A 21,348-nucleotide genomic window follows, 5' to 3' on the forward strand; every position below is an offset into this window, starting at 1 on the left:
AATTTAATTCAAATTAATTATTTGAATGATTTTATTTAAAATTTAAAATTTGAATTTTATGAAAATTCAAATAATAAATTCAATTTTTTGAAAATTAAAATTAAAATTTGAGAAAATTGAATTTCATTTTAAAATTGGAAAAACATGTTTAGTGGATTTTTCCCACGTTGGACACCTATATTCCACCCAAATCTTCAAGTTGTGGTGTCAAATTTCAGTGCAATAGTGTGACATGTTGAATTTGATAAAAATCAAATTCAATTCAGCTGAGAAACTACACTTGCATGGCTGTTTTTCCTTACAATTTGTTGAAGAAGGGTGCTTCTGAAGGGACTCTTAACAAAGAGTCCCGTGAGCGGAAGCGAGATCGTTCCAAACCCCATTGTGACGGAGCATGCACATTTACAATCAAACAATAATAGTTATGCAAAACTCTAAACTACAACATGCTGCAAAAGGGAAATAGAAAGGTTCAAGTGAACTTACCCTTAAAGAAATTTTCTTCTCGTTCCCTTGAACTTTGCTGCACGATCGTTTACAAAACATGAACGTCAGGCTTCAACAATTTCCTCAAACAAGCATTAACAATACTCGTCCCTCGAACAATAAACAGACACCACCAGTAGGTTACCTCGGTATTCTCTGTGTGAGAATCTAGGAGTTGTGAGCTTTGTAGGATTTGGTAGAGGGTAGGAGGATTTTTCAGATCCTGTAGATGATTGAGTAAGTGGAGATGGTTTGTGTCTATCATATAGATAGTGTACTCGATTGTTTAGAAGCTAAGTAACTATCATATAGAAACCTTGTTACACGATCGTGTATGCTCTCAAACTATCGTATAGCTATTGCTTTTGATCGCACGATTCACAATCTCGAAATGATCGCACAGTGTAAAAATGAAAACAATTTTCATTTTATCCATCAGTTACCATAACTTATCACAACTTCCCACTAAGTTGGTTATGGGAGAAAAAATCGTAATCAATTATCCTATTATTGATTTAATTATCAATATAATCAATATATTCATAACCTATAGTTTTAATATCACATCTAATACAATATATAAACTATAGTTCTTTTTCTCCCTTATAGCATTTAATAACAGTTCCTCCAATTAATGTATCTAATACATTAAGTCAATTATATCTCATATAATTGATACAATTTAATTATATCACATATAATCAAATTTTCTCTTGTTAATTCGAACATTTCAAACTAATCCAAAAATTGATTCTCAACATGAATCCATTGAGCTACCAAGGGGACCTTATGAACCTATAATTTGAAGCTCCAACAATACGTGAATAACTGACTAAACTCTTTAATCACGATATCCACCATCCGTTAACTGCCAGACATTCCACTAAAGACCGACAGCTGTACTCTTCGCACTACAGATATATTTATGTGTCCATTAGATATAATCAATCAACAGTACGATGACCCTTCACAAATCGCTCGCAAGTACACCCGAGCCAATTTACCGTTTTGCCCCTGTAATTACATCTAACTCCTTAAGTACCACTGATTCCTCTAATGAACAATACATCATAGTCCTACTATGAGCAAATTCTTCTCAGGCCAAGAGAAGGTGTGGCGCCACATCGTTTAAGTCCCGGAATCAGTCCTTAAGGGAGTAATTTATCTACTTACCCCAAAATCGAAGAAGGAGTGAATTTCGTCTTGTGTAGCTAAGTTCTCAACTCCCCAATCAGACGAATCCTCAAAGTGGTAGGTTTGAGTCGGCGATTTGGCCACTTGCACTCATACAAATCAAATGACCACCCTCGTAGGCAGGAGTTCCCAACTCACTCAGGATTAAGGTCATGTTACCTATGGTCATCCAAGTGAAATGAAAGTCTCTGTCATGAATGACGTTATATAACGAGACTAAACATTTCGTGGTCCGATCTTATACAAACTTTTTTGTATAGAGCATCTCTGCTCGCATGTTTAATACATGAATGATCAGGATCAGACCATTTGTAGTACATTACAATACTTGTAACATCTACAAAGCAAACCATACTCGTAGTGTCAATAGGATAAGGTTTCTGTCCTTTATCCATCTACTACAGATCATTTAGGTTATCACTTAAAGCACAATCCACTTGTATATCATTACATACATACTTAAGTTACAACGATAACTAGGGATCTTAGTTTATTGGTTTGTGGTTAATGCAACAAAATATCTCATATAGCAAAGACTGTAGTGAAGAAAATATCTCATATTATTACATTACAAAATGTTTATTCATATACATGTTTACAAACTACTGGACCCAGCGACATTTAGGGCATCAACCCCAACATTTTCAACTATTGGATACCAAAACCAGTAAACTTCCCCAAAATTCCCTTCCTACTTATTTTGGATCCCACAATCCAATCTAGGGTCCTAGAGAATAGTAGGGAAGATCAAGTGGTGTTCTACAAGGTGTTGTTGAGAAAATTCGAGCTAGGATTAAAGAGTTCATGTATGAATTTCAGAAATCATACTTTGTCTTTTTTGATATTGCATGTTCCTTTGCTAAACTTTATGGAATTAGAGTGCTTAAGATCCTAATTGCTTTTGCATGTTGAATGTCAACACCAACAAGAACTTACGAACGAAAGTGATATAAATTTGTCGGATACTCTATTTGCACCTTAGATGGAATAAAAAAAAGTCATAACATTTATGACATTTGGATTTCTAATTTTGTAATATTATTAGATTTTTTGACATTAATTTTGTAAATCTTACCATGTGAAACATAGATTAAGAGGAGAATATGAAATTACTCCATAAATGTAAAAAGTAAATTTACAGAAGAAGATAATTTTTTTTAACAAATGTGAAAAATAGAAAAAGATGACGAGCTGAAGTTATTGGATAAAAATGTGCAAATTTGAACCGAATTTATTGTTAAACTTGTGAGAAGTTTTAAGTGGGTGGCGAAACGCCACAATGGGCATTATTTTCAGAATTTCCACCAAGAATGCAATTTAATTTCCAAAGCCCGTTGCCTATTGAAACACTTCACAGTGACATCTTCAACCTGAAAACTACTTAATTGCCCTCCTTCAGAGAGTATACCTTTCTAGAACTGATTCTTTCATTAAATTACTCCTCCGTCCTCGCTGCATCGCGCTCGTACTCCTCTCAATCGCTGGCGCACGCTCATGAATGATTTGATTGTACGGTGTAATTGCAGTTTAGGAAAAGGAAGAGGGAAAAGAAACAGAGACAGAAAAAAAGTATAGAGAAATTCGATATCGAGTGGGGGAGTGCGGCGGACAGGGGCGGTTCGTTGGTGGCTTTTTCAAATGGTATATGATGCTTTGCAATTCATTGAGAGATCGACTTCGGCCATGGCTTCGTGATTATGACAGGCTTCAGTCTTTCGCAGTCATTCTCATTTATATTCAGGTGCATTCTTGCGCCCATCGTGACTGTCATTCTTTGTTATTTCCATTTTGCATTCTTAATCTAATTATTATTATTCTTGTTGTTGTTGTTGTTGTTTTTTGATTCTAAATATACATGAGATAGATCGGGTGCGCATTGATTGGATCCCTTGGGGCATTGTACAATGGTGTTTTGCTTATAAATTTGGCGATCGCATTGTTCGCTTTGGTAGCGATAGAGAGCAGCAGTCAGAGTCTTGGTCGTACATATGCTGTTCTCCTGTTCTCTGCGATTTTCCTCGACGTCTTCTGGTTTATTCTTTTCGCCTATGACACATGGTCTCTTCCTCTCTTTCGTTTTAGTATGTTTAGTTTGTTTCTGAGAATGGGAGTCCGGACTGCCGATTACTTAGTGATGTCTTACCCTTGTTCACAGAGTAAAATTAGAAAGGATGCATTCAGAACAAAGCTCGTGTTATATTATATAATTCTAGTTTGCATATTCTTATGCTTCGTATGATACCTAGTAGGTACCCTTACCAATTGTTTTCCTTTTCTTTCTCCCTAAAAATACATTAACTACTTGGACGATTTCATAACAAACCTTCCTCATAGTTTCATGTTTGTCACTGGTCCATGGAAACACTGCAGTATATCATATAGATGAAGCTATTCAATTGATGCTGAAACTTCACACCCTAAGTGGATATTCTAATTCTGACAAAATTTGATTTTGATTTAGGTATGATTAATAAAGAGATTTTCAAGGAAACTTTGATCTTGTATAGTTGCAGCAACACTTGAACGTTTTTATCATCTGTCATTGCTTGCATATCACCCAATCTAAGTTACTTATTTGTTTATTTATTTTTGTGAAACTCTATTTGAGCAATGTATTTTCCTGCATCCCGACATCCACCTTCTTGCCTGCCTTTTCTTTTCCAATGTTCATTAAGTGCACATGTGCATAATGTGCTTCTAAATTGATGCATAGTGTTGACTGCTGTTTTACCCTGTAAATTGAGTGAAGGATTGCTTGTATGCAGGAACTTCTCATCCGAGCAATATGGATCCCTTTTTACCTTTTCAGTGAAGCTTACTCTGGCTATGCAGATTATTGGATTTTCTGTTAGGTTATCTTCTTCACTACTGTGGATTCAAATTTACAGGCTGGGGATTTCATACATGGAAACTTCAGTTCCCCGAGAGGCAGATTATGATTTGAGAAATAGTTTTCTTAGCCCGGCTACACCTGTTGTAGTTAGACAACCATCAGGTTCTGACGATATGATAGGGGGCTCCATCTATGATCCAAGTTATTACTCGTCTCTATTTGATGATGGTCAAGATAGTAAATGTTTGTCTGGGGTAATGTATCAATTTTTTTATGTACTGTTCTTGATCTCTCGTCATTGATTTACTAGCTTTAAATCTGCTAGCTATTGCTTCATTTTATCTTTTACAAGTATTTGGTTTCCCATGGCATCTTTTTCAGCACATAAATCTTACAAGATGAAAAGGGTTGGGCTTACTATAAGTTTCTTGTACTGAATGAATTCTTGATTTCGATGATTTGGAGGGGAGGGAGAGAGAATTTTTTGGAGACATAAAACTAAGGTAGGTGGGGTAAAGAGGGAAACTGTAATACTTCTTTCCTCCCTAGAGTTTCTAGGGGGAGGAGAAGCAAGATTATGATTGGGGCCTTAGAGAACGATGGCGGGAATTGTTTAGGGTCGTTGAGAGATTAAAGAGGGAGTGCTCTCTTTTTACTATTCTTTATAGTTTCCTTATATCCAAACATCGCCATATAACTCCCTGTTTACTCTTCTTTGTTTCTCTTTAGGCCTCGATTTCTAGGCTCTTTTGCAATTCTTCATTAGGTCTTATTTCTCTTAACTGAAGCCCTTTCTTATAGTTTGGCTCATTTTTGTGGGGTTTTCCCGTTTTGTATATCCGTGTATTCTTTTTACTCAATGTAAGTCAAGTTTCTTCACTAAAATAATCTCCCTAATGTTGATTTGAGGCATTTTCTTGATGGTCTGGATTGGTTACCTATCTCTTGGAGTTGGGAACAAGTAGTTTGGAAGCCTACCTCTTCCTTAGGGGAGATTTGGAAGGTTATCTTTGGTTTGTTTAGAGACAAGGCCCTTTACTAAGCGACGTGTTTCACTTTGACTTTTTATCAAGATAATTGAGATCTTAATGAGAGATATGGAGGCCTTTGAGGAGATCTTAATGAGATAATGAGAGATAGGTTGAATTAAGGAAATGGGCTGCATATTGGTTTAAAAATGGTGAGTCTGGGCTGGATTATACAAGGAATGAGTCAAATTTTTTGAAAATGCAGCCCAGTCACATGATAGATTGGGTGAAAAATATGAAAAGGTTAGGGTTTCATCTGGGTTAGGCTGCGTAGCTATTGAGTCGAGTAGGTCAACTTCCAAGATAGAGAAGTTTGTACGAAGGATACCCATCTTTTCGTCATAAGAGAAATCATAGTTGTAGGGTGCGCGTTGAAATTGGTTGCACACGACATAGAGTTTGCTGGAGAAGTTTCGACGATGCTTCCCATCACCTTCAACCATGGGTTTGGCTTCATGAGTATCATCTTCTTCTTCATCTTCCATAGATTGGGTCGCACAATCTCCATGTAGGAAGTACTAAAATTTTCTTCCCTTACATCCTCCATGCAATCAACTGAAATTAGGACTTCAATGTTTTTTGAATCCTTTCGCCCATGGTCGCATACATCTTCAATCATATTTTCTTCGCTTGAATTGTTTCCATTTTCTTAAATTTCGTCAACTGCATGGGTCTCAACGAGATTTTCCCCAAAATTGTTATCAAGATTTTTTATCTGGAAAGTTTCCAATCGATATTCCTTTTCTTCAGTATACAAAATCAATCTATTCTTGAATTCTTGCAATTTTTTTTGGTTATAATTGATCTATAACCAAAAGAGTAATTTCGCGCCTTGAATGTTCGTTCTTGACTTGTAAAAGTCCATTCTCGAAGATTCTTTAATTTTCTTCTTTCTTTTCTTGAATTTTTAAGGGTTTCCCCTAAATATACGTAGGTTGTTTGGCAACGACCACAATACTCAAAGCTCTTTATTGTTATCGGCGTCCCCTATCTTCCACCGATGACAGTCAATGTTGTCCCAGGAAGTTGCTCCAATACCAAATTGATCTAGCCTAAGTATTCTCAAGGAACAATCTTCCAAGAATCAATCTTGTGCATTTTTTATTGAAGTAATAATAATTGTTTAATATGAGAGGGAAATTCTCCTATTTATAGAATTTTATTACAAGTGGTGGTAAAAAGAAAATTAACCTAGAATATTACCAAATTATCCAATTAACCCCTATTCTTCTTACATCATTATGGATCTCATGGCAAGAATGTCATAGAGGGGACAATGCTTTGGAGAGGCATTTTGGATAGTTATCTAAATGAAACCTGTTTTCCTTATTCCTGAGAAGAAAAAATCATTGAACAATCATCGAAAGTTAATGATTTTAGACCTATAAATTTGATGACTAGTGAATATAAGATCAGAAAAGCTTTTCCAACAACAATTTCATATTCTTAATGGGCTTATCTAGCTAGCAGACATATCTTGGTCAGTAGGAGAAAACTATATTTAAGATTGATTTTGAGAAGCCCTATGATCACGTGGATTGAGATTTTCTGGATAAGACCCGTGAGAAAAAGGACTTCTAGTTCAAGTGGAGATGTGGGATTTGGAGCTGGATTAGGATGGGTAAGTATTCCATTTGTACCTCAAGAGATCTCAGACAATTCTTTCTCTTCCTTTCTATTACTTTTGGTGGTGGACATTTTGAGTGGAGTTATTTTAAAAGGGGTGGAAGATAATATTCAAGAGGACTTTTAGGTTTGGAAGGATAGGACCTTGGCACATCTCCAATTTGCCAACGATATAGTTTTTCCTATTATGAAAAGAGAAATCCTTTATCTGAATAAGATATTATTGTTTTCGAGTTATTTTGGGTCTGAAGATTAATAAAGGAAAATGTCAAATGTTGGGTTTTAATTATGAACCCTGTAAGTTGGATAGTTGGGCATCCTTGGTGGGTGCAAGGTTGGTACCTTTCTTTCACACACACACACACATAGAAACAACTGCTTTCATTGAGGAAAAAAAATGAAAGAATACAAGGACATAGCCAAAAAAAAAAAAAAAAAAACCCAAGCCCACAAGAAAACCCCACTAGAGAAAGAGTTTCTGACTAAGTAAGAAGTTACCTAGGGAATAATTACAAAAAGTCTTTGAAACTGAAGCCAAAAGAGAACATGGAACCTTATCCAGGACCAAACTCACTAGGGTTCCTATCTACACCTTTAAACACTCTATTGTTCCTCTACCTCCAAAGATCACACAACAAAGTGCATACCCCCACAAACCACACAAAATTGCCTCTCTCTTTGAAAGACAAATGAAGGAGGAACTCCTTTGTAATCAAACGAACATTCCTTTGGCGAGCTAATACAAAATCAAATTCCTAAAAGAAGCAATTCCACACAGAACTCAAAAATTAATGCTCTCAGAGAAGGTGATCGGGTTTTCCTTCGCCCTCTGATAAAGAGTACAACAAGAAGAACCTATTAATGAAGGCATCTTTCTCCTATGATCAAGTAAAACTTGCCAAGAAAAGACCACGACCTTCTTTGGTATCTTAATCCTCCATAAAACATCAAAGACCGACTAAAAAACAGGAGAGAGATCCAATAAAATCCTAAGAAAAGACTTAATGAAAAGCCCTCTAAGGGATTAGGACTCCAAACACGAATGTCTCATCTCCCAATCCTAAAATTAAAATCCTCAATCAGAAAGAGAAGAGGGGCCACCTTCGTGATTTCCCTCTTAGATAGAGGTATCCGTGGGTTGGGTTGAAGCTCTTTTTAGACCCAATCTAATGGTTCGGGTTGTAAATTTCTTCAACCAAAATAACCCTTATTAATAAATGAACCCAACCCGACCAAACCATGAAACATTTTGGTGGGTTGGTTCGGGTAATTCGAATTATTTCTTTAAATTTTTGTTCTAAATTAAGTAACATGTTAATATGAAAAAAAATTATTTAATTATTTTCATATATTGAATTAAGATCATGATGCACACAAGTGAGGAATCCTTGAAAATTTTATTCAAAAGATGATGAAATGAGTACAAGAGGGCCCTATTTATAAGGAAGACAGCCAGTCAAGGATACAAAAAGGTGACCTGCTGAACAGGTACCCTGTTTTACAAGCAGTGTATTGTTTTAGACTAGTTTAACCAGTTGTAAAAGGCTGTAAATGAAGTAAAACAAATAACTACTAACTAAAACAGAGAGTTACTACATCAAATTCTTCCTCCCAAGAAAATTACACGTCCTTGTATTAATTAGCTAAAGAAAATCCATCAGGAGAGTAGTATTAAAAAAATGTCAGCAATGTTGAATGTAGGGCTGACTCTGAGATCAGGAGGAAGATCTAACTTGCAGGTGTTTTCTCTATATTTTTCTAGGATTCGAAATGGTCCCATCTTCTTGTTAGGTAGTTTATTGTGAAGCCCGGTAGGTAATCAAGATTTCTTCAAGTGAACCATTACTAAATCTCCAATAGCAAATGATTTTGGTCTTCTATGGGAATCAACATCTTCCTTGTATCTAGTATTTGCATTTTCTAGATGAGCACGGACCTCTTCATGAATGTCCTTTATTCTTTAAGCCATGAAATTTGCTTCTCCACTTAAATCAACATTAGAAGGTAGATTAGATAGATCTAATGTGATTCTAGGTAAACGAGTATAAATTATCTCAAATGGAGACTTCCTGTTGATCTATTTGCCATGTGCTTGAAGGCGACTTCAGCTTGAGCCAAAGAAAGATCCCACTATTTTGTTTTGTCACCACTTAAGCAATGAATCAAGTTTCCTAGAGCTCTATTTGTCACCTCAGTCTGACCATCTGTTTGTGGATGACTTGCAGTGCTGTAGAGTAAACCCGTTCCAATTTTTTTCCATAAGGATTTCAAAAAAAAAGAAAAACTCATAAATTTCACATCTCTATTAGACACTATAGTTTGAGGTTTTTTTTTTTTTTTTTTTTTTTTTTTTTTTTGTGAAAGGAAATGAGTCTCTATATTAATTGAATAGTGAGACAAAAGCTCAAGGTACAAGAGTATTATACAATGAGCAATAGGCCTAAGGATCAACAAGCGCACCCGGACATCTCAACTAGGTTGACATCCCCATAGCGCCCTCATCATATCCAAAATACATACATACACAAGAAGGAAAAGAGAAACGGCTGAAACACAGCCAAAACAACGCAAACTGCTTAGCTAGACCAAACAAATGGTCGGTACAAGAGAGAACAACATAGTGAGAAGAACCAAGGAAGAACGAAAACAGATAACAGGAAGAGAACAACAGCTGTTGGAGCGAAAAGACCGTAGTTAGGAAGGGAGGATAAATGTTCTCCAGTTGAGGTTGAACTCCAGGATGTTGTAGCTATTAAAATGGTTGGAGAGGATGCACAAGATGGCAATACGACAGGCAGATTCAAAACGATTCAGGCAACCAAGTGATTAATCATTGAACACCCTCTGATTTCTTTCAAACCATAATTCTACCAATAATGCATTGACCGCATTAAACCAAAGTAAACGAATGGGTTTATTAAAGCTTGTTCCAACTAGAAGTTGCTGCACATTCCCCCGAAAGTCTTTGCTCAACACCCATGATAAGTTGAAGATAGAAAATAAGTTCTCCCAGCACCAAGCCAAATAAGAGCACAAAAAGAAAAGGTGGAGGGGATCTTTGCGGAACTGAAGACACAACGGACAAATGGATGGGGAAAGGCGCAACTAGAGGGCAATTTGTGTTGCAAAACAGAGGCTACATTCAGCTGACCGAATAGCATAATCCAAATGATGATGTTTACCCCTTCGTGGGCTATTCGTCTTCCAAAGGGCCGAAAATAGTACTTTGTCCATTGGGGAGGAAGGAGAAAAGTGAGTTTTGAGGGAATTAACCGAGAAATAGCCATTGACTGCTAAAGACCACACCCTTTTATCAAAATCATCTGAAACTCTTCTTGCTGCAATTTTGCCAAGCAACTCTTGAAAATCAAGCACCTCTTCTTTTAATAAGCGGTGAAAAATAATTGACCAAGAGGCCAAGAGGCTGTCCCAATGATGGCTACGGACCCTTTTGGAAAAATGGTAGTTCTAAAAAGTCTTGGAAACAAGATATTGAAAGGAACCTCTCCTTCCCACGGGTTTAGCCAAAACGCAACCCGACAACCATTTCCTAGCTTGAATTTTGCCAAAGCCTCAACTTTTAGCCAAGATCTTGAAATGCTTACCCAAGGGCTTCTCAAGCTCTTACCACCTTTGCCTGCCGTGTGCCAATTGAAAGAGTCTTTACCAAACTTAACTTGGCAAAAATCTTTTCAAAAAATGCTCTCCCCTCTCTCCTTTCTCCTTTCTCCCCTTCCTTCCCTCCGACATCCCATTCCGACCTAACTCTGCGCCCTCTCTCCATCTCCGACCAAGCTCGGCCTATTCTCACCAACCTTAGCCCTCCCCTGTGACTCTCTTCTCATCTATCCCTCATGGCCCTCCCAACGACCCTCCCTTCCAAGCCTAATTTAGCAGTCGAAGTTATTAGTTGTAGAATCAATGACAGCCATTTCTGTTCCCTCCTCCAAGCTAGTTCAGTTATCATAGAAGACGTGGAAGCCAAGAAGCAAATCTCCTTGTCAAAATCGCAACTACTTTGGTTTGTGGAAAACATTTCAACCCTTTCGAAACTTCCAACATCCAGCTTCTTTGTCAAAAGCGGTCAAGATGCTTCCAGTGTAACCAAGATATCTAAGATCAGAGTCTACTCAAATTGGTTTTTAAGATGCGTAGTGTGGCCTGCAGTTGGAGGACGTTTCTTCATCCATGTTCCATCAGGAACTCTTAATTCAGGTTGACATTCTTTCCTTATCATGTTAAATGATGCATTGTCTCTATTTGAAGCTGATCGGGTGACAAACAACCCCCTCTTAGTCCCAAACTCATATGCAGACATAGTAAGGGGGAGAAAATCCATGGTTAAGTCAGTTTTTTCAGACAAACAGAGTCCCCTGCCCCCTCAGAGCACCAAAAAACAGAGCAAAACTAATTTTTGGGTTCAAAAACACCAAGATGTCCTCAAGGAAGATTTCAGTAAATTGTGGGTAGTCAACCGTTTTTGTGAATTCAATAAATGGTCGGAAGTTTCAGAGGTAGTAAGGCAGTGGTCCAATTCTAAAATTATCATCAATCCTCTTTCAGCGGAATCAGCCTTATTAAAGTTGGAAAAGGGGAATTTGGAAGATTTGATTGAGCATCTGGGAGTGTGGCAAAAGATTGGACATCTTCATCTAAAGTTTGAAAGGTGGAACACCAACTTACATAGCCGGCCAAGGTTAATTAAAGGATTTCAATTAAAAATCTACCACTAGAACTTTGGTGCAAGCAAATTTTTGAAGCAATTGGTGCATATTTTGGTGGATTAGAAGCCATTGCCATAGAAACTTTAAACCTCCTAAATGTCGTAGAAGCTAGAATTCAAGTTAAGAAAAATTTATGTGGGTTTCTACTAGCAACTCTAGAAGTTTAAGGTGAAAATAGGGGAAGCATCGTCCTACATTTTGGTGATATTGAGTTCCTAAACCCTCCAAAGAAGGCCAAGACGTTTTTTATTGAAAAGAATCTCTCAAACCCGGTAGACAAGGCTAGATTTAATCAAGTTTTGTTAGATGAAGGATTATGTAATTCAAATGAGTCTGAACAATGGTCCTTCCTCAAGATAGCAATCAATCAGTTGAATTTCTCCAGAAATCCCCTGTTCTCAAAGGAATTTTTGTCCCAAACGGTGGTTAAAGGTATCAGACAACCGGAAAGGGAGATGCAAGGTACTTCCCCATCAGAAGATTTGGCTCCGGTGGTTTTTCAGACGGATGGAAGAGGAGCCAGCCTGCCAGAAGTTAAGATTAGTGAAGACCAATCAGGAATAGTACATTCCCCTAACCGGTTTAGTGTGAACAAAAAGAAAGAGAAAGAAGAGGAATCATTAAGAGGAGAGAAGGAGGTTCATTTAATGAGGAGAGAACCTCTAGAAAATCCAACTCATTCCAAAGGAAGTCCAACGGTTTCTACACTACCAACGGCTCCCTTAATCTCCTCTCTTGGAATCCCAGCGGTCTCCAATTTAAATTTTTATTCCGAGGAAGTCCAACAGTCCATTTCATTAAAGCAAGGAGAAAATTTAATAATGGACAACCTGAAAGTCCATCTGAAAGCCGCAACCCCTTTGTGCATTGGTATTTTGGCCCCGAAGGTGTCAGGTGCTTTTCCTGCCCATATAGAAGGTCAATCGTCACTTTCAGTCACCCCCCTTCACACCTACGAATCATTACGAAAAGATTCTTTTGGTGGCGTTTCCTCATCCTCTCCCTTACCCGGAATTAATCCAAAAAATACAAGCAAGGACTCCATTTTAAAACTTTTTCGAAAACACTTCACAAGAAAGAAAACCTCCTTCCAAAACGGCTGGACTTCTTTGTTGAATGCAGACCTATTGGAGAATTGTTGCATCAAGGTGCAATTACCCTCCGACACTTCTTTCAGGTCAGTATCTTTTCCCTCTCATCCCTGTTCTTTCTCCTTCCAAGATTTCAAAGTCCGAGACTCACAAGTAGCCTTTATGAGAGGCATACCCCTCCACCAGAAGATATCAAAGGTTATGACTCAGATGAAAATTCCCTGCTCAGTATTAGCAGTGATGAGGGTGGCAGTCTAGTCCTTGAATTCCTCCAAGAAGAAGATTACCTTGATTATGAGTAGCAACAAGACTTGCATTGTTTGTTTCAACCTAAAGAAAAACTTAATACAGTTAGTATCATCAATTCTTGCATTAAGCCCATTGACAAAGGAGATATTCCCAACAATTTGATTTCGTTGGTAGAGGATTGTGGATTGATCTTGGGTTAATTACAAGAACACACCATGAAAATCATTTCATGGAATACTAGAGGCATGGGTGATGCCTCCAAAAGATTGGCAGTAAGACGATGTGTCAGAAAAGTCAACCCGGATTTGGTCATGATCCAAGAAACCAAGAAAAATTCTTTTGGTATCAGATTTATAAAAGAAATTTGGAGTTCCAAAAACATAGGGTGGGAGTATGTGGAAGCACAAGGTCAATCAGGAGGTTTATTAACCATGTGGGATGAAAGCAAGATCTCTGTGATAGAAGTTCTTAAGGGAGGTCATTCATTATCAATTAAGTGCATTACATTATGCAAGAAAACAAGCTGGGTCACAAATGTTTATGACCCTACGGATAGAAAGAAATCATATTTGGTCAGAATTATATTCACTTTCAGGGTACCATTGCGAGTCTTGATGTATTGGAAGCGATTTCACATCACTAGAAGGATTCAAGAAAGAAATCCAACAGGGAGATTAACAAAAGGGATGAAAAAGTTTAACAAATTTATTGATTCAGCAAAATTATTGGAAATCCCCCTTGGTAATGGCCAATTTGGTCAAGAGAAGGTCTTCCAACTTCTTCTTCACTTCTTGACAGATTTTTGGTCTCAAATACTTGGGATGATACCTTTGCAAATACTAGAGTAGTAAGATTGGCAAGAATATGTTCAGACCATTTTCCAATTCTGATTGAAGCCGGATCGTTTGAATGGGGGCCATCTCCTTTCAGATTTTGTAATAGTTGGTTATCCATAGTAGAAAGCTGTAAAATTATTAAAGACACTTTATCAATGGGTGTTCAGCAAGGTTGAGTTGGCTTTTTCATTTCTATGAAGCTAAGAAAAGTCAAAACAACCCTTAAAGCTTGGCATGTAGATTTTGAGACAGCAAGAAAATCAAGTGAGGAAGTGTTATTAAGAAAATTAGAGGAAATTGATCAACAAGTAGAAGCTCATGGGTTAATAGATTCAGACAAAAGTTCGAGAAATTCTTTGATGGCTGAACTTTCTTCCCTATATAGAATTGATGAAAGAAATCTAAGACAAAAAAGCAAGCTTAATTGGCTAAGTTTAAGGGATGAAAATACAAAATTTTTCCACAGATTTCTGGATGCAAGAAAAAGAAGGAATCTGATTTCTGAGCTCATAAATGATCAAGGAGTAGCAACCAATTTTTTCAAAGAAATTGAAGACCTTATCATAGATTTCTACTCCAATCTGTACACCAAGTATCCAGGTCAAAGAACAGTCCCTCTCAACCTAAAATGGTCCAAAGTGTCTACTGCTGATAATGCAAAGCTGACAGCAAGGTTCTCTTTAGTAGAAATCAAATCTGCCCTAAACCTGTTAGGTAAAAATAAAGCCCCTGGACCGGATGGTTTTATAGCTGAATTCCTCCTCAAATTTTGGGATTTCTTCAAGGATAAATTCCTAGAACTTTTTGAAGATTTCTACAACAATGGAAAGTTGAATTCATGTATAAAAGAAAACTTCATCAGCCTCATTCAAAAGAAAAAGGATGCTGTTCGGATATGTGATTTCAGGCCAATAAGTCTAACTACTTTGTCTTACAAATTCGTAGCTAAAGTGCTAACGGAAAGGCTGAAAAAGGTAATGCCAAGTATAATAGAGGCTTCACAAAGTGCTTTTATCGAAGGAAGACAAATATTAGACCCAATTCTTATTGCAAATGAAGTGGTTGAAGACTACCGTTCCATGGGGAAAAAAGGGTGGATTTTAAAACTTGATCTAGAAAAAGCCTTTGATTGGGTTGATTGGGAGTTTCTTGAAAAAATTCTGGTTGAAAAGAATTTTGACTCAAGATGGATTATGTGGATGATGGGCTGTATTTCTAACACAAAATTCTCAATTTTCATAAATGGAAGACCTCGTGGTAAAATTCAAGCTTCAAGAGGAATAAGGCAAGGTGACCCTCTTTCTCCTTTCCTATTTCTACTAGTCAATGAAGTCTTAAATGCACTACTATCCCAGCTTCAAGAAAAAGGCAAGTTTGAAGGCTTTATCGTTGGCAAAGATAGAATTCATGCTCTTTTGCAATTTGCAGATGATACTCTAATTTTCTGCCAAGATGATAAAGAAAAGCTTAACAATCTAAAGAAAATACTTGAATTATTTGAGTGGTATTCCGGGCTGAAGGTCAATTGGGAAAAATCAGCTTTAAGTGGCATCAATATAGACCATTTCAAGCTACAATTAGAAGCTGCCATCCTAAATTGCAAGGCTGTCTCCCTCCCATTTATGTACCTTGGCCTTCCTCTAGGGGGCTACCCTAAACAATTAGCTTGTTGGCAACCAGTGATTGACAAAGTCCAAAGCAAATTGGACAAATGGAAGAGATACAACCTTTCAAGAGGAGGTCGCGCCACCCTTTGTAAGTCGGTTCTTTCTCATATACCAACCTACTATATGTCACTTTTTCAAATGCCAGAAAAGGTGATTCGAACTCTAGAAAGAATATTGAGGGATTTTTTTTGGGAAGGGCATTTTGGAAGCAAAATAAATCATTTAGTTAAATGGAACCTAGTTTCACGGTCCCAAGAAGATGGTGGTCTTGGTATTGGTGGCTTGAAACTCAGAAATCAGAGCCTTCTAGCAAAATGGGGGTGGAGGTTCATCATTGAGGAAAACTCACTTTGGAGGAAAGTAATTATAAGCATTCATGGAAGAAGTAAGTTTGGTTGGCATACCAATGGTAAATTTTCCAGCAGCCTTAGAAGCCTTTGGATTAACATCTCAAGATTCTGGTTAAAAGTGGATTCCTTGGAAGCCTTCAAAGTTGATAACAGTGAAAGGGTAAGCTTTTGGTATGATCCTTGGTTGGATTTGGTTCCTCTAAAAATCTCATTCCCTAATCTCTTCTCCATCTCCACCAAACCCGAATGTTCATTACAAGACTATTGGGATGAGACTTCAACCTCTTGGACTTTTCATTTTAGAAGACTGTTAAAGGATGAAGAGGCAGAAAACTTCCAGCTCTTGACTGGAAAACTCTATCACTGTAAACTTAATTCGCTTCCAGATAAAAGAAGGTGGTCTTTAGAACCAAGTGGGTTTTTCTCGGTCAAGTCTCTTGTAAAGCATCTATCTTTCTCCTCCCCAATAGGTCCGCTACTAGAATCAGCCTTATGGAAGTCTAAGAGTCCTAGAAAGGTAAATATACTGATATGGATCATGCTGAATGGCTCACTTAACAGTGCAGATATCCTCCAAAGGAAGTTACCTACTCACTATATTTCTCTACAGATTTGCTCTCTTTGTTGGGTAAACTCGGAATCTCTCTTACATTTGTTCGTCCAGTGTATTTTTGCAGAAAATTGTTGGACAAATCTATTTAAGTGCTTAAATGTCAGCTGGGTTCTTGATAATGATTTTAAGGCTAATGTGCTTCAATTCTTGATCGGCCCATATTTGAAGAAGAAGCCAAGATTACTTTGGACCAACGCAGTTAAAAGTTTTATTATCAGAACTTTGGTTTCGAAAGGAATTAAAGAGTGTTTCAAGACAAAGCTTCTATTAGCTCCTTTAAATTTGATATCGCCCATATCAATGCCTCCTCTTGGTGCTCTCTTTCCAAAGCTTTTCAAGACTTCTCTATACAAGACATCAACCTCAATTGGAATGCCTTCATTTTTCCACTTTCTTGATTTTGTAACAGCCTAGAGATGGTTATTAATTTTCAGTTTATCTTTCGGTTGTAAGCCTTGTCATGTGCAAGGTCTTCTTTATATTGTACTTAGCTATGAATTTCTAGTCCTTCTAGAAGATGATGAGAATGCTAGGGAGGTGTCAACCTAGTTGAGATGTCCTGGTGCATTTGCTGATCCTTTTTGCGCTTTTTAGTGTGTTGGATTGTTTTGCTCTTTATGTTTGTTTCCTTTCATTCACTTGTAACATCTTTCATTATCTTAATGAAGTGGTTTGTTTCTTGTCAAAAAAACAAACAAACAAAAAAAAAAGTCTTTACCATGAATGCTTCTAACTACTTTGCACCAAAAGGAATCCTCCTCATCGATGTATCTCCATCCCCATTTAGCTAGAAGGGTTAAGTTTTTTGCCTTAGAAGCCACCCAAACCGAGACCTCCATCTGCCATAGACCTTTGCACTAAAGCCCAATTTACCAAGTGATTCAACTTGCTACCATTATGGCCCTCCCAAAAAAAGTTTCTTAGTAACCTTTCCATATTTGAAATAACACCTCCGGGCATAAGAAAGATTGACATGTAATGAGTGGGGAGATTAGAAAGGACCGAGTTGCATAATGTAGCTCTTCCTCTTCTTGAAAGGTTAAATCTTTCCCATTTATCTAGTTTTGCTTGGACTTTATCTATCACCGGTTTCCAAAAGGAGGATTGCGTCGGATACCCACCCAATGGCAAACCCAGGTAAATTAAGGGGAAGTGTTCAGCCTTACAATTCAGATTTGCAGAGTGTTAAGCAGCTCGCTCTCATCCACATTAGTACCGTATAAGGCCGATTTATCCCAATTCACTTTTTGGCCCAAACACCATTAAAAAAACTCAACTATTTGCTTGAGCTTGGCAAGCATGGTGCTGTCATGCTTGCAAAATAATAAAGTGTCATCCGCGAACTGAAGAATGGAAACTTGAATCTTTTCTTTTCCTACCAGGAAGCCTTCAACTAGCCCAGCTCGAATGAGTTTAAACACTAAAGTGCTCAACACTTCACTAACAAGAAGGAATAGAAAAGGTGAAAGGGGGTCACCTTGCCTAATATCCTGTGTAGCAGCCATTCTTCCCCTTGGTCTTCCATTGATGAAAACTGAAAATCTAGGGTTCTTGACACAACCTATTATCCATTCAATCCATTTCTGTCCAAAATTCTTGTTTCTCAAAACTTTTTCTAAGAAATCCCAGTCAACCGGTCGAAGGCCTTCTCTAGGTCTAACTTTAGGATCCACCCCTTCTTCTTTTTGGCTCAATAATCCTCCACTGCTTCATTAGCTATAAGAATTGGGTCCAGTATCTGCCTTCCTTCAATGAATGTACTTTGGGACGGAGCAATGATATTTGTCATCACCTTTTTTAACCTCTCGGCCAACACCTTGGTGATGATCTTATAAGTCAATGTAGTTAAGCCGATTGGCCTGAAGTCATTAACTGCAACAACAATTTCCTTTTTTTGAATTAGGTAGATAAAGTTTTCCTTTACGCACGCATTAATTCTTCCATTTTTGTAAAATTCCTCAAAAATGGATTGGAAGCTTGACTTTACTAAGTCCCAAAATTTCAAAAGGAACTCAACAATGATTCCGTCAGGGCCAAGAGCTTTACATTTTCCGAGGCTATTGATGGCTGACTTGATTTCTGAATTCGAAAATTTAGCTGTAAGCAGCAAATTCTGGTTAGAGGTGATATAAGACCAATCCGAATTCAAGGGTAAATGTCTCCAACTCGGGCATTTGAGGTAAATGTTTCCGTAATGATTCAGGATTAGGCTTTCAATCTCTAAAAGACTTAGTTGGCACCCCTTGATTGCTTACTAATTCAGTGATGAAGTTTCTTCTATTTCATGCTGCTAAGAATCTATGGAAGAAGCTCGTGTTTTCGTCTCCCAATCTGAGTCAATTCAACTTACTTTTCTGAATTAGATTAATTTCCTCCAACTTGTAAAGTGACATTAATTCGGCCTTTAGAGAGGATCTAAGGACATTGTCACTGTCTGAGAGAGTAGACCTTTCAGCAAGAGCATCCCATTTTTCAATATCTTTTAACAATCCCTCTTCTTTCCTTCTTTGATTTTCTTGAAAATTGATGTGCCATGCCTTAACTGCTGTTTTTACCTTTCTCAGTTTGACACTAAGGGAAAAACCAATCAAGCCACAAACAACACAACTTAACCATGCTCGCTCAATGACTTTAACACAATCCTTGTTGAGCAACCAACTGTTGTAGAATCTAAAAGGGGAGGGGCCCCAACTGATAGAGTTAGCTTCTAGTAAAAGTGGAAAATGATATGAAAAAGTGCGGGCCTGCCTGTTGACTCTCGAGCTTTCAAACTCCTCATCTTAAGCTTTATTAATGAAAAATCGGTCTATTAAAGAACTTGTAGCTGAAGCTCCTTCCCGAGACCAAGTAAAGTTGCCATTGCAAAGAGGGACCTGCAGTAGTTTGGCTTGATCAATAAAATAGTTAAATTTCCTCATACCTTTGGTGTTTCTGCCGACAGGGAACCTCTCATGGGCCTATCTTATGATATTGAAGTCACCACCAACACACCAAGCTTTCCACATCATAGTCTGAAAGGGAAAGGAGCTCAGGCCAAACAAATTTCCTTTCCTTGTAGTTAATTTGGTCCATAAAAGTTAGTGATCCAACAAGTTTTTTTTACATATAGTGATACACTTAACTGATAATGAATACCCAGCTTTTAATGTTTCAACTACTGCTACCATACTCATGTCCCACATTTTCAATAAACCATTAGAGGTGCCATAAGATTCGACAAATTCCCAGCCTATCTCTTTAGAGCTCCAAAGGGATTTGATGAAGCTTGCTTCGAAACTTTCTTTCTTTGATTCTTACAAGTCTGCAATCGGTGACTACAGATTTCAAATGGGCTGGAATTTCAAACGGATGAACTAGTGAAGAGTTTTCAGGAGCTTTTTTATCAGAAGCCTTTTCTTCCTTTGTCTGAAACAGGGCATTGAGGTCGGTCTCCAAGGGTGCCTCCTGTCTCAAATCCTTTGAACCTTCAAAGTTATCAAAACGACCAGCTTCTTCACTGCTTACGCTAAAAGGAGATTCAAGGAATGCTTCACCTTTTCTTTTTGAAGAGAAAACCGGAGTGTGGCTTGGTGTACTTCTCAGAAATTTTACCTCCGAGTTAGGCAAGGAAAAAATAGTGTTTAAAGAGAGGAAGGTGAGAGGATTGGGAATCTAACCTGTTAACTTGGAAGTGGCCTTGAGTTTGAACGCATCTTGCTTCCAGCAAATTCGAATTTTGTTCTAACAATAGCTTGGCTCTGGAGCAAATCCTCTCGGAGGAATCCTTCGAGTGCTTCCTTCTGATGAAGTGCTTGGGAAAGGATTTGAAAAGGTACGAGGAATGCCTTGCTTTAGAGTGTCGTTTAGCCACTGAACGGGTCGCTCTAGGTACAACCTTGATTGAGGAGGAGATATCTGAAGAGGAAGACACATCAGAAGATGAGGAGCTGCTTGTGTTAGGTACTGAAACGGCAATGGACAGAGGTGCCAACGGTTCTGATGTAACAGGGGATGAAGTCGTGCTAATGGAAGGGCTGGGGAAGGCTGGAGTGGGGCTGAGTGACGATTGGGCTCCCTTTTTAGGTAAGTCAATTAATTTTGGCTGCAAAGGGTCAGAATTTTTATTTGCCATGTCAATAGAACTTAGATCCTCATTATGCTTCAAAAACGAGTTAGCTGTTATCTTCTCTTTCTTCGGTGAGTGAGACTTTTCGACTTCCAAAGGTAACTTCACTCCGGCTGGGCTTGCAAAAGCACTGGTTGAACTCCCCCCTTCCAGATTTTCTTTCTTCTTTAAGACAGAGATGCGTACCTCTACTGAAATTAATGCTTGTGGGTTGGTCCTTACTTCTGATCCTCCCAATGTTTTTGCAATAAAAGAGGGGACTTCCAGCTGTGGCTTTTCGGTTTCTGCACAAGGTAAATGTGCCTTTACAGCTTCTACTGCAGAAAACTCCCCAAATTCCAGTGGCTGTTCGACTTCCTCCACATTTTCCAGCATCTGTGCAGCTTTCCTCTCAATGTCTCGAGTCTTTTCAAGACTCTTTTCCATAGAAACTGCAATTTCTTCATCAGACTTGCATTAAACTTAATGGACTTCTCTTTTTCTATAAGCATTTCATCCTTCAAGGCTTTTGAAATTCGATCTTGGTCCATAGGATTTGGAGAGTCA

General features: G+C 37.9%; 1 protein-coding gene across 4 annotated transcripts in view; it reads left to right on the forward strand.

Annotated features, from left to right (window-relative positions):
* Nucleotides 1-2,968: 2,968 nt before the first annotated feature.
* Nucleotides 2,969-21,348, forward strand: part of LOC120088513 — a 39,638-nt gene continuing 21,258 nt past the window's right edge. For 2 of the 4 annotated variants that reach the window (XM_039045882.1, XM_039045880.1), the window contains exons 1-3: nucleotides 2,972-3,421; nucleotides 3,545-3,738; nucleotides 4,446-4,767. In XM_039045882.1, coding sequence (XP_038901810.1) covers nucleotides 3,326-3,421; nucleotides 3,545-3,738; nucleotides 4,446-4,767 — 612 coding nt within the window. In that variant the 5' untranslated portion in view covers nucleotides 2,972-3,325. Of the gene's footprint in view, nucleotides 3,422-3,544; nucleotides 3,739-4,445; nucleotides 4,789-21,348 lie in introns of all 4 variants that reach the window. The other 2 variants (XM_039045881.1, XM_039045879.1) reach the window with 2 other exon arrangements.

This window comes from Benincasa hispida, chromosome 10 (assembly GCF_009727055.1).
Source record: "Benincasa hispida cultivar B227 chromosome 10, ASM972705v1, whole genome shotgun sequence".
Classification (NCBI taxonomy): Eukaryota; Viridiplantae; Streptophyta; class Magnoliopsida; order Cucurbitales; family Cucurbitaceae; genus Benincasa; species Benincasa hispida.